This window comes from Cryptomeria japonica, chromosome 5 (assembly GCF_030272615.1).
Source record: "Cryptomeria japonica chromosome 5, Sugi_1.0, whole genome shotgun sequence".
Lineage (NCBI taxonomy): Eukaryota > Viridiplantae > Streptophyta > Pinopsida > Cupressales > Cupressaceae > Cryptomeria > Cryptomeria japonica.
This window is the reverse complement of record NC_081409.1, coordinates 236,780,631-236,794,340: the sequence shown is the minus strand read 5'-3', so window position 1 is coordinate 236,794,340 and position 13,710 is coordinate 236,780,631. Positions and strand designations below refer to the sequence as shown.

Sequence of the window (13,710 nt, the reverse complement as noted above, 5' to 3'; positions counted from 1 at the left end):
TGTGTGAAAATGTTTTGTTTACAATCCTTCACACTTGTTAGAAGTATAAATATATATTCATGACTTATCAACATATATGTATAGATGTAATTAAATTCCATATTTTTGTTATGGGATCAAAATGGTTAACTGTATATTAGATAATGCACTTTTAAATTATTAAATAAATGTAGAAGCATTTTAATAAGAAGAATTTAAACTCTTTGGAAGGATAAACCCTTGGGGAAATAAAATAGGGTATGTAGGGTCAAGTTGGTCCCTTTTTAAATTTTAAATTTTAAGGCATTTTAATTTATGAAGATTATATTTAATAGGGTTGTTAAATTTAATAACTACGACAATTTATTTAAGACCCTAGGAAATTGAAGAACTATAGGAGATTATTGGAAAATTAATTTTAGATACTATATATTAAGTTTGAGATTATTGCTAAGAGAGTTTAATTATTTATTAATGGAAGATTAGTGATAACTCCTTTGGAGAGATATTGGCTCGCTTATAACTTAGATTATTTATCGCCTAATTAATTTAGTTGCTTGCTTCATTTAAAACATAGTTAAGACCAAGCTAGTTTACATATTTTTAATTAAGTTAGTCGTACTAGGTTAAGTATTTAAAAAAAAAAAAAAAATTATTCCATTTGTGCCCAAAAGTTTGGGCATGACATTTTGGTATCAGAGCAAGGTTACTAACACTAGGAACCTTACTCCATTACATTTCGCTTTAATTATTTAATTATTTAAATTTTATTCATTTTTATTATATTTGTTTTTAAATTAGCTAAAATATTTCTCCTAAAATTTTATGTATTTCATTTTATTTTATTTCTTAAAAAGGATGCCTCCAACTACGCGACAAACTCGCAAATGTGGTAGAGGCCCTAGGCATGAACGCTTGGCACGCGAAGAGGTCATTAGGGAGGAATCAGTTCTGAAAGTGAACCCAGAATCCCCTCCTGAATGATCAGTTGACCCAAATCGAGACATCTTGGTAGCCCTACAGAACCTGATTGGCATAGTTCAGGATAGGCTTCCAGCAGTAGATCAGAATGTTGAGAACCAGAACTCAGGAAGCCGTAGAACACTAGAATGGGAATGGAGTAGGAGTCCACCTCCTAATCCTGTAGAGAGTTAGGCTGGGCATGAGCCCAAGTCCGTTCACCTACTAGCACCACCTCCAGTCGTAGCACCAGTGTATATTGAGAGGGCACGTCGGGATCTAGGGGATCTAATTAGAGAGGTTATGCATCTTCAGCCACCATCTTTTGGGGGATCTACCGATGGGGTAGAAGTAGACGCATGGCTTTTAAGCCTAGATAGGTGCTTTGCATTGCGCTCTTATGAGAGCAATCTAAAAGCACGTGCAGCGATTCACCTATTGCGAGGAACAGCCTCCACATGGTGGAGACAGGAAGAGTATAAGTGTGGCTTAGAGATAGAAACCCTCACTTGGGAGATTTTCACAGAGAGATTCAAGGAGAGGTACTTATCAGAGCATTTCAGACAGCATAGGGTGGATGAGTTTTATGACCTCCAGTAGAAGGGTCTTTCAGTGACCTAGTACGAGAACAAGTTCTTTGAACTCTTACCGTACGTAGATTACCTGAAATATGAGAAGCTTCTCGTTAACCGATTTATCAGAGGATTGAACTCTGGCATAGCAGGACTAGTGAGAATGGCCGCTCCAGGGAGCCTTCAGGTTGTCATGGAGAAGGCTTTGATAGCTAAGGAGATTCAGGTCAGACCCCAGGACTCGAGGGATCAGTCCCAGAACCGTAACCCAGCACCACAGACTTACGAGTTTCAGAAACCCCATTGGAAAGGTAACAATAGACACACATCGGGGTTCTCCAAACCCCCTCCTCTGCAGTAGCCACAGCAAAACCAGAGGCAAAGGCCTCCACAGAGTCAGCAGGGCATGAAGCCCAAGCAGTGGCAGTCACAGGGTTAGAGGCGAGATTAGAGATCTCAGGCTCCTTACACACCTCCGGCGAGGACTCAGAAGTCCTCCAGAGGTGGGTATAGTGGTTCTAGCAAGATAGGGGAACAGTCTTTCTCCAGACCACAAGGAGTGCAGTTTCAGGCACATGGCGCTTGCTTCACATGTGGAGCCATGGGACACATGGCGAGAGAGTGTCCTCAGGGTCAGATGGCAGGAAATCAAAGGATGGCAGCATCAGAGTCGACACTTGGAGATATGGGCAAGTCCCATAGGGTCTTTGCAGCGGTTGACAACCACCAGGCAGAGCATCAGGCACAGTTATTGAGGTAGCAGGTATGATTAGAGGTAGCAGTGTATCTATATTATTTGATTCAGGAGCTACTGACTCTTTTATATCTCCATTGGTTGTGGAGTATTGCGGGCTAGTGGCAATTAGACAAAAGGTCGGTTGGGAAGTGGAATTAGCTTTAGGGGCTAGAGTGTCAGTGGAATCAGAGGTTAAGGGTTGTCAGCTTTAAATTGGTAATACCACCACCTTAGTAGACCTTAGAGTTACACCACTCGGATCATATGACATCATACTTGGCATGGATTGGCTTTATGCCCACAGAGCCAAGATGGATTGTCGCCTGAAAAGGATTGAGTATGAGGATGATCATGGTTCTCCCATAGTAATCACTGGAATTCAGAGATCCGTGTCTCTTCGTATGATCTCCGCCATGCAGCTTAAGTGGAGCATGCAAAAGGGATGTCAGTTATTTGCCATCACCATTAGTGATAGAGAAGAAGAAGAAGAGGAAAAGGAACCATCTATTGATGACCACCCTATCCTTAAGGGATTTTTAGACGTATTTCCTTCAGAGTTACCTGCTATGCCGCCCCATAGAGAGATTGATTTTCATATAGACCTTATTCTAGGAGCTGAACCAGTTTCAAGAGCACCATATAGAATGACCACAAATGAGCTTAATGAGCTCAAGATGCAGCTTGAAGAACTCCTAGAGAAGGGCCACATTCACCCTAGTGTATCCCCTTGGGGTGCACCAGTCATCTTCATGAAGAAGAAGGATGGATCTCTCCAATTATGCATGGATTACCGTCAATTGAACAAAGTAACTATCAAGAACCGATATCCATTGCCCAGGATTGACGATTTATTCAACCAACTTCAAGGTGCCAAAGTATTTTCCAAGATTGATCTAAAGTCAGGGTACCATCAGTTGAGGATAGTGGATAGCGATATCCACAAGACCGCATTTCGCACTAGATATGGCCACTATGAGTTCACCGTGGTCCCATTCGATCTTACGAATGCCCCAGCAGTTTTCATGAGTCTCATGAATGGAGTATTCCATACATTCCTTGACTATTTTGTGATTGTATTTCTTGATGACATATTGATATATTCACAGAATGAGGAGGAGCATGAGGAGCCCCTGAGATAGGTTTTACAGTGTTTGAGGGATAATTAGTTATATGGCAGTTTGTCGAAGTGTGCTTTCTTTAGAACAGAGGTCAAGTACCTTGGACATGTTATATCCGGTGATGGGATCTCAGTAGACCCATCAAAGATCAGAGCCATTATGGATTGGCCAGCACCTACCAGTGTGACAAAGGTCAGGAGCTTCATGGGCTTAGCGAGTTATTATCGACGTTTTGTTGAGGGATTCTCTAGAGTCGCTCATCCTATTACTTCTCTTCAGCGCAAAGGGAAGAAATTTGAGTGGACGGAGAAGTGCGAGAAGGCCTTTCAGGAACTTAAAAAGGCACTTACTACCGCACCTATCCTTGTAGTACCAGATCCTTTAGCTGATTTCATGGTTTGCACAGATGCTTCCCTAGAGGGTTTAGGAGAAATCCTTATGTAGAGTGGCAGAGCTATAGCTTTTGAGTCTAGGAAACTCAAGACTCATGAGCTTAATTATCCTACTCATGACCTTGAGCTTGCAGCAGTAGTGCATGCACTTGTGAGGTGGAGACACTTCCTTTTGGGTCATCATTTTGAGTTGCACTCAGACCATCAGAGCCTTCAGTACATATTCACTCAGCCGAATCTTAATGCACATCAGAGGAGATGGATGGAATTCTTGTGTGAGTATGATTTTGACGTTCACTACATCAAAGGGAAAGAAAACATAGTTACAGATGCTTTGAGTAGGAGACGTCATGAGGTATGCACCATATCTATGGGTACGGATTTGAGAGATCGAATCATGCAGCAGTTGCCAAAGGATGGATGGTATTTAGAGGTTTTCCAGGCTATACGATCTCGGGAAACTTTAGAAGGGAAATATGTGGATTATTCCTTAGAGTCTGATGGTTTATTACACCATAGAGGGTGCATCTATGTACCTTCTTCTGGGGGATTGCAGAAGTTCATTATCATAGAGGCTCATAGAGCTCCTTATGCAGCACATCCCAGGGTCAAGAAGATGCATGCAGACTTGAGGAAATTATATCATTGGCCAGGAATGCGACAGCTTATTGCTGAGTTGGTAGCCCGATGCCTTGAGTGTCAGAGAGTCAAGGCGGAGCACTGCCATCCAAGTGGGTTGCTCCAATCTCATGCTATACCAGAGTGGAAGTGGGATACTATATCCATGGATTTCATCATTGGTCTCCCTATGTCATCTTGTCGCCATGATGCCATCTTGGTGACGGTTGACAAGTTGACCAAAGTGGCCCACTTTTCACCAGTTCGTACCACCTTCACAGCACCAGCAGTAGCATAGGTGTTTTTGCGAGACATTGTCAGACTTCATGTTGTTCCACGTAAGATCTTTTCTGACAAAGATTCCCTCTTCACATCTTCCTTTTGGAAGGCATTACAAGCAGCTATGGGTACCAAGCTCAATTTTAGTATAGCCTATCATCTGAAAACAGATGGCCAGACAAAGAGAGTTAATCAGGTGTTAGAGGATATGCTTCGCATGTACGTCATGGATCACCAGACCAGATGGGAAGAGTACCTTCCCTTAGTGGAGTTTGCCTATAACAATGGGCATCACACGTCCTTGGGGATGCCACCCTATCAGGCACTATATGAAAAACCTTGTAGGACACCATTGAGTTGGAACCGCATAGAGGAAAGAGTTGCTATTGGTCCTGAGATAGTTTGGGATATGTAATAGCAGGTGGATTTGATTAGGCAGTGTCTTAGAGAGGCACAGGATAAACAGAAGAAGTATGCAGATGCAAAGAGGATAGATCGTAGCTACTTGGTTGGAGACAGAGTCTTCTTGAGAGTGCAACCGCATAAGAGTCCAATCCATTATGGAAAGGGTTCTAAGCTTGCACCTCAATTTGTAGGACCATTTGAGATCCTTGAGAGGATAGGACCAGTTGCCTACTATTTAGCATTGCCACCTAGCCTGTCGCGCATCCACGATGTGTTTCATGTTTCAATTTTGAGGAAGTATATCTATGATGAGTCTCATATTCTAGATTGGGATGCCTTGTAGGTGAAGTCGGACGGGCAGCTAGCTTTGGAGCCCATTCGCATTTTGGCACACCAGACGCTGGGCCTTCGAGGTTGAGAGTTGGACCAGGTTAAAGTCCAGTGGGATTGCTATGATGAGGTCACAGCCACATGGGAGGATGCAGCACGTATGAGATCATAGTACCCCCACCTTTTTGATGAACTCCAGGAGGAAGTTCATGTCTAGAGGGGGAGGGTGTCACGCCCTACCCCGACTAAATTTGACATTTTCAGTTATTTGCATATTGAGACTATTATGGATGTTTTATTTTATGCTTTATGGATTTAGAACCTATATGATTCCATGATTTGGATCACATTGAAATATGTTGATGCTTTATTTTATGCTTGATGATTATGAAACTTTATATGTTGCTAGAATAGAATTACTTTGAAATGGTGAATGTCATTATTGGAATTGCAGGACTTCATTTTGATGATAGAAAAATGATGCTTATTTTATGAATGTTTCAATTTTGAGAATTATGTTAATTGCTTATGTGGAATCAAATTTGAATGAATGAGATATTGAAGAATTGTTGCCAAATGTATGAGTGTTTGATGTGCAATGAAATCCATGTATTTAATTATGTATAATTGTGATTATTTGGAATTACTAATGTGTTAATTGAGATGCGCAGGAAAATTATCCATGTGACCATGGAATTTATATGGAGAACCAAACCTAGACCAATGTACGTTTATTAAGCCAGGGGTTGTCTATTTGGAGAGACAACACCCCATTTGTAATGTATTTTATTTGTGAAGTGAATGATGCTTGAGTGTTAAAATTGATTTTTATGTATATGTGTAATCCTACAAGAGACAAATTCCATGTGTGATTTTATATTGTATTTTATTGTGTCATTTGACACATGTGCTAATTAGTGTCATTGATTTTGACTTGTCTCTTGGAGGGAGTTTTGTTTCTACCAAAGCCATTCAAACACATGAGTGTGGTCCCAAATTTGCCTTGGGTAGGGAGCCTCTAGAGTGGTCAACTCAAGTTTGACCCGTAGGTTAACTTCAGTTGGGTTTCTAAGGGGTCAAATGGACTCCTAGGGTCAATTTTAGGACTTTTCCAAAGGTCGCAAGGGTATACCTATGGGTTAGGGGTATTTTGAAACATGTGACTACTCCCATGTGACTATTTAGTCACCTCAAAAAGTGGTTTTTCCAAGGTGAGCGAAAATTCAACTTAGAAGGTTCCTCCTAGGATAGACAACCTTCCCTTTTGATGTCAAACTCTCTTCCCCATTCTCCGGCACCTTTTTCCTTTCCAATTTTAGTAATATGTAAGAGGTTGGGAAGAGCAACCAATGGGAACTCTCACCTCACCCAAGGGGTTGGGAAGTGTGTGAGAGGCCTTCTTAGGCAAGGATTAGGGACTTAGTGAGTAATCACCCACTCTCCATTGTTGGAGATTATGTATTTTTTTGAAAATTAGTTGTAGGATAGAATTTTGGTGAAGGGTTGGTGGAAAAAGTTTGTGTGGATTTGGGCAGCTCATCCCCAACTAAGTCTAACATACCTATTGGCAAATTAAGGTTGGTTTTATTTCCTTTTGTTTATGTTGTTTATGATTGTTTTTGAAAGAAAGAAATGCTTGTGGAAAGAGATGTGTATATGTAAATTGTTGTAGGAGAATAATGTAAGTTTTCATTTCTATGTTCTTGTTTATGTGTTCTTGCTTTGCGAGTGTCCAAGACCTCCTACTCTTGCGAGAGTAGGATGGTCTTGGGGTGGAAGAAGTATGACAGCCTTGGGTGAGAGGCTCTCCTTAAGGAGAGTGATCTCAAGGGTGTCCTTTGTGACCCTTGTTGCATAACCTTGTGTATGCATTTGGGGGTCATAAGGGGAGAAAATATGGCCTTTATGCCTTTTTGGGGCATAAGGGGAGGAGGTGAATCTTTTGTTGTATTTTGTATTGCCATGAGAAGGTTTGAGTTATGTTTTGGCTTGCAATCTCCCCAATGGTACTTGGTCCACTTCCACTCGTGGAAAGATCATCACAAGAAGTGGTGAAAGTGTAGCTTGGGATGGGAAGATGCATGTTGAGTGTTTGTCTTTGTTGTTGTGTTGTTTGTTTGTTTGTAACCCGTCTAGTGCTTGGTTCTCCAAGCTTGAGGGTGGCTTCTAGTAAGCCTAGGCTGGGAGGTGAGCTCTCCATGGTCAAGTTGCATTTTTATTGCAGGTTGCTTAGGATGGAAAAGAAAAGAGGAAGAGCTTTGTTGTTGTTTTGTGTTGCAGAAAAGTTGAAGGAAAAAAAAAAAGTATTTAATATTGTAGCTTGTATAAAAAAAGAGAGAGAGCTATTGTTGTATTTATTTTCAAAAAAAAGTATTATTTTATTCATATTCCTATGGAAGGGAAATATTTGTGGGGTTTTCAAACCCATTTGTATTCTTAGTTACTTTGTATTTAAATTTGCTAAAGAAATATATATTTCCTACTTTGGTTAGTTTTGCAAAAAAAAAAGGAAGTTGAAATGTGTTAGCATGTATTTAAATCCTCATTTAAAAAAAGAAATAAAGTTGTAGCATTTATATTTATTCTGCAAATAAGGGTTCATTTATTCACTTATGCAAGAAAGAAATGGTATATGAAAGCTCATACATTATATTCTGATTTTACTTATGCTGCTGCAAATTAAATTAAATCTGTCATTTTTACTTTCATTTAAATCAGAAAATAAATCCTATAGTAGTAGCTTATTTTATACAAAAAAAAATAGCATATAGTTCTAGTCTTAAATTTGTTTACCAAAAAAGAATATCTTTTAAGTTGCTGTTAGAATGCATTGTAGGTGTTAGTTACAGAATGTTGTTTTTAAACCGAAAAAAAAGACAGAATATTCAACATATATTTCTTCAGCCTTTTTAGAAAAAGATATTTTTCCCATTTTACAAACTACAAATAACATTAGGAAAATCTCTTCATGTATTTTAAAGATATACAAAAATAATAAACTCAAAATTGCCTAAATGAGTTATAGTACCTGTAGCTGTGGGCGGCGACACCCACAGGCTGCGGTACCCGCAGCTATGGGCGGCGACGTCCATAGGCTGCGGTACCCGTAACTGTGGGCAGTGACATCCACAGGCTGCGGAGCCGCAGTCGTGGGCGGAGCTCTTCCCAGCCTATGGGTGCAGTCCGTGGGTTCTGCCTTTCCTCCTCCGCAAAGAAATAAGGAAAACCCTCGCTCAGCTCTCTCTCTGCCATTTCCCCTTCAGCTACGTCAAGTATTGAAGCTCAGGCCGCCGCACCCGCACCTGCACACACACTCACACAGCACACACACACAACAAAAAAAGGAATATTATGTGGTCACATACATGCCCTAACCTAATTTCAGGTTAGGGCAAATTGAAAATAAGGTAATAAAAGAAAAGAGGGTTCCATTAACCCTTGGGTAAGAACACACACACACACACACACACATATATATATACATATATATGTTTATATATATATGTGTGTGTGTGTGTGTGTGTGTGTGTGAAAATGTTTTGTTTACAATCCTTCACACTTGTTAGAAGTATAAATATATATTCATGACTTATCAACATATATGTATAGATGTAATTAAATTCCATATTTTTGTTATGGGATCAAAATGGTTAACTGTATATTAGATAATGCACTTTTAAATTATTAAATAAATGTAGAAGCATTTTAATAAGAAGAATTTAAACTCTTTTGAAGGATAAACGCTTAGGGAAATAAAATAGGGTATGTAGGGTCAAGTTGGTCCGTTTTTAAATTTTAAATTTTAAGGCATTTTAATTTATGAAGATTATATTTAATAGGGTTGTTAAATTTAATAACTACGACAATTTATTTAAGACCCTAGGAAATTGAAGAACTATAGGAGATTATTGGAAAATTAATTTTAGAGACTATATATTAAGTTTGAGATTATTGCTAAGAGAGTTTAATTATTTATTAATGGAAGATTAGTGATAACTCCTTTGGAGAGATATTAGCTCGCTTATAACTTAGATTATTTATCGCCTAATTAATTTAGTTGCTTACTTCATTTAAAACATAGTTAAGACCAAACTAGTTTGCATATTTTTAATTAAGTTAGTCGTACTAGGTTAAGTATTTTAAAAAAAATAAAAAATAAAATTATTCCGTTTGTGCCCAAAAGTTTGGGCATGACACAAGCCCCTAGAGCTTGGTATGCAAGACTAGATAAATATATTTTGAAGCTTGGTTTCAGTAAAGGTAATGCTGACAATAATTTATATTATAAGATCACTGATGATGACATATTGTTTATTGAAGTCTTTGTTGATGATATCATTTTTGGAGGTGAAGATAAGTTGTGTATGGAATTCTCTAACAATATGAAGAATGAATTTGAGATGTCTATGATTGGGGAGATGAATTTTTTCTTAGGTTTGCAAATTACTCAAACTGATAAAGGTATTTCCATCTATCAAACTAAGTATGCTAGAGGGTGGTTGAAGAAATTTGGGTTGGAAAATTCTAAACCGGTTGGTACTTTGATGGTTACAAGTGAGAAATTGACAAAGAAAGATGCATCTGCACCAGTAAATCCCACAAGATACAAGTCTATGATTGGAGGTTTGTTATATCTGACTCAAACTAGATCGGATATAATGAATGCAGTTTATATTGTATCAAGATATTAGAGTGATCCTAGATAAAATCATGTGAGTGCAGTGAAAAGGATTTTCACGTATTTGTAGGGAACAACTGAATATGGTTTGTGGTATCCTAAAAATGATGCCTTTACATTATGTGCATATATAGATACAGATTGGGTTGGAGATGTTGATGATCGGAAGAGCACATCTAGTGGAGCTTTATTTCTTGGAAATAAACTTGTTTCGTGGATCAGAAAAAATCAATCATGTACCTCTTTATCTACTGTTGAAGCTGAGTATGTTGTTGCTGCTACTAAGTACACAAGTTCTATGGATGAAACAAATGTTGAAGGATATAAAGATGGATTGTAATGAACTATTAGTTATTCACTATGATAACTCTGTTGCTATTGATATATCAAAAAATCCAGTATTTCATTCTAATACAAAGCACATATCTATCAAGTATAAATTTTTGAAGGAGAAGGTGGAAGCAAATGATGTCAGATTGGTTTATGTGAACACTAAAGAGCAGATTGCAGACATCTTTACTAAACCTTTGCCTAAAGAATCATTTGAGTACTTCAGAGATAGATTGGGGGTTTCCGCTCCTCTAGTAGAGACCTGAGTGATGTTGATTGGCATCAGTTTGGTATGCATTATCAGAGTTATTACTCATTTTGGATTTATGTGGTGCTTCTACTACTCAAGGGGAGTAGTCAGCTGTAAGAATCAGAAGATTTGTGATTTTTCTTTGATATTTATGTCAGATCTTTTCCATTGATGTTAAATTGGGAGAGTTATTCTTGTGAAAAACATAAGGGGGAGATATATTCATTAGGGGAGTTTGGTTTAGAGCTTCATTGCTATATTATTTTGTGGGAGATTGTTGGTTGTCTTCCATAGGGGAGACTTGTTTAGAATTTATTGGCACTTGGATATTTTTCACATCAATTGTTGCCATCAATGCCAAAGCGGGAGATTGTTGGCAATTCGGAGGAATTGATTTTTTGTCATTGATGGCAACACTGGCTATTTTGGTTGTTTACTGGCTTCTGATTGGTTCCGATAGAGTGGTTGTTTTATGATATTGATCTAGTATGCTCTGGTATGCTTTGGTTTGTGGAATTGATTTGGATCTATCATTCACACTATTCAGATGTGTATCACGATCAATTGGTTTGGGATTTGATGACTTGGACACTATCATTTGTTCTAGTAAGGCTTTTGGTCACTGGTAAGGGTTTTACCGATAGAGATTTGTCAAAGATATTTTGATGAACATGATAAGTTGTGTTGGTGAGGCTTCTAGAAGGTTCTCAAGATGTTGATTGTTATCATGTTCATGTTCCAATTCATCGGTGGTGTTGCATTTGGCTTATGGTGACCTATTTTAGGTCTGGTGTTATTCTATGTTATTCTCCTAGGTTATGGACCGATTTGTGTAACATGTTGGTGGGTGATCTTGATGCATTACCAAATGGATTCATTGATTGGATTATGTTGTTTCAGTCTTAGGCTGACTTGGTTGATCATTGGATTGTGGGTTTATGCTATTAATTTATTGTATTATCTTTTAGGTAGCCGACCTAATTATTTAGGTCTCGGGTTGGTATAAATATGATGTAAGATCTCTTTGTATATCATGGGATTATGGTTATGGGATGGTTATGCGATTATCTATGTGTAAATAATGTTGTAATCATATGCAAGAGTTTTGGTCAATCATAGGTGATTGAATTGGGTTGGTAAGAGAGGTTTAAGACCTCTGGTACTAAGCTTAATCAGAACTGTACTCTCATTTTGTAATCACATACTTACTACAAAAGTATTATCAGATTGTGGGTAGGTTTCCCATCATGGTTTTTCCTTTTACCGAGTTTTTCACGTACAATCTCGGTGTCATGTGTTTAGGATGGATGGTAACTATTTTGTGATTTATGTTTATGCTTAATTGCTATATCGGTTATTCTGGTATTTGGTTTATGCATTCCGGTATTGATTTTATGTGTTCTGGTAATAAGGATTTGAATGCTTAAATTTCTATAATCTATTGACAAATTATTCACCCTGCCCCCTCTCAGTTTTCCTCTAGTTATTTGAGTTGTCTAACAGAATGCTCAATGCTTGAATGTAGTCTCCCTGACTTCTCTACCTTGTCATGCTCTCACCTTATGATTGTGATTGTGTGTTATGATGTTACATAAAAATGAGAGGGGAAGACCTCCTTATATACTTGCCTATTGTCAAATATTTAATTTTTTGGTAGAGGGTGACAGAGGGAAGTAATTTCCTGGTCACATTTGAGATAGGGCCTAGGGGCCAAAATAGGTCCTGATTAGGGAGGACTAGGGTGGTGTAGGAGCACCTAAGGGTTGAAATGCCCTTAACCAATTTTGTCTTGTGAGACCTTCCAGTGGTCATGTAAATACATAAGGATTGGATCTAGTCCATTTGTTTGGTTATTTAATTGTAGTTTTTGAAATTTTTCTTATCGGCAAGACCTACCTCAATCGACAAGTCTTACCCTGATGAGGTCGCTAGAGTATGGAGTAGTTGTATCAAGTATCGACAGGAGTGGTTCACACTTACCCCGATGACCCGATAAGTTGTTAGTGCTCAAAGTATTGTTATTGGGGGAGTAGTTTCAAGTTACCGTGACAACCCGATGAGAAAGCATAGGCGTGGAGTGGAGCCATCGAGTATCAGAAGGAGCTATTTCAAGTCACCCTGATGACCCAATGAGAAAGCATAGGCATGGAGTAGAGCCATTAGGTATCGAGAGGAGCGGTAACATGTTACCCGACGACCCGATGAGTAAGCATTGGAGTTGGAGCGCATTTGAAGGTGGTGTTATCGGAGATCGGTAAGAGGGGTTTCATTCTACAACGATGACCCAACGGGACTGCCTCACTTGCTAAGTTGTCATAGGCCAACAGAAGTTCGATTGTGAAGTTTCCCTGATGACCCGATGGAAAGTGCAAAGCAGTGTGTGTAGTCATCAGTCATTGGTAGCCCCATTTTGATGTTACCCCGATGACTTGATGGAACCTAAAAAATATTTGCAAATAAAAAACCGTTGGTAATGAGATTTATAATAGGAGGAGTTCCCAACAGAGGATGGAATTTATAAAAAGACCCGACGGGCATCTATAAGAGGCTAATGGTGAATTGTTAATCGTTGATTGTCAATTGCCTTGAAGAACACATTTGTTTTGCCGAAATGCAATAGAGAAATCCATTTTCTGGTTTTTAATTAGAGTTTAATTTCTGGTCATTTCATGAATGTTGTTAATGTATTTGTTTCCTTTCTCTGTTCTATGAGTTACTAGTTTGAACCCCTGAATAAATTCGGGATCTGTAAATAAAGTTTTCCCTTTCAGTTTTTGTTCCCTATTTTCAATAATCATATGGCTCTGACTTGAAACTCCACAAGATCATTGGAGATTGTCAAGCAGAGCTAGATATGTATAGTAGGTTTTCATTTGAAAGAGACCAGAAAATGGCAATCATCATTCCTACATACTAAGCCTAGGCAAGCCTGGTGATAGTCCGGCTAGGTATCAATAATTTGAAGGAGATAACTTCCAAGGGAAGGAAACTGTTGAGAACTGGAAAAAGATCCATACGGCTACAAGCTTGAAATCGAGACATTGTGTAATCAAAGGGGGGAAG

At 38.7% G+C, this 13,710-nt stretch overlaps 1 protein-coding gene across 1 annotated transcript in view; it reads right to left on the bottom strand.

Annotated features, from left to right (window-relative positions):
* Positions 1 to 8,641, bottom strand: part of LOC131063352 (receptor-like protein kinase) — a 138,925-nt gene extending 130,284 nt beyond the window's left edge. Inside the window, exon 1 of the mRNA XM_059220535.1 lies at positions 8,494 to 8,641. Within this exon, the coding sequence (XP_059076518.1) occupies positions 8,494 to 8,641 (148 nt within the window). The remainder of the gene's footprint in view (positions 1 to 8,493) is intronic.
* Between the last annotated feature and the right edge of the window lie 5,069 nt (positions 8,642 to 13,710).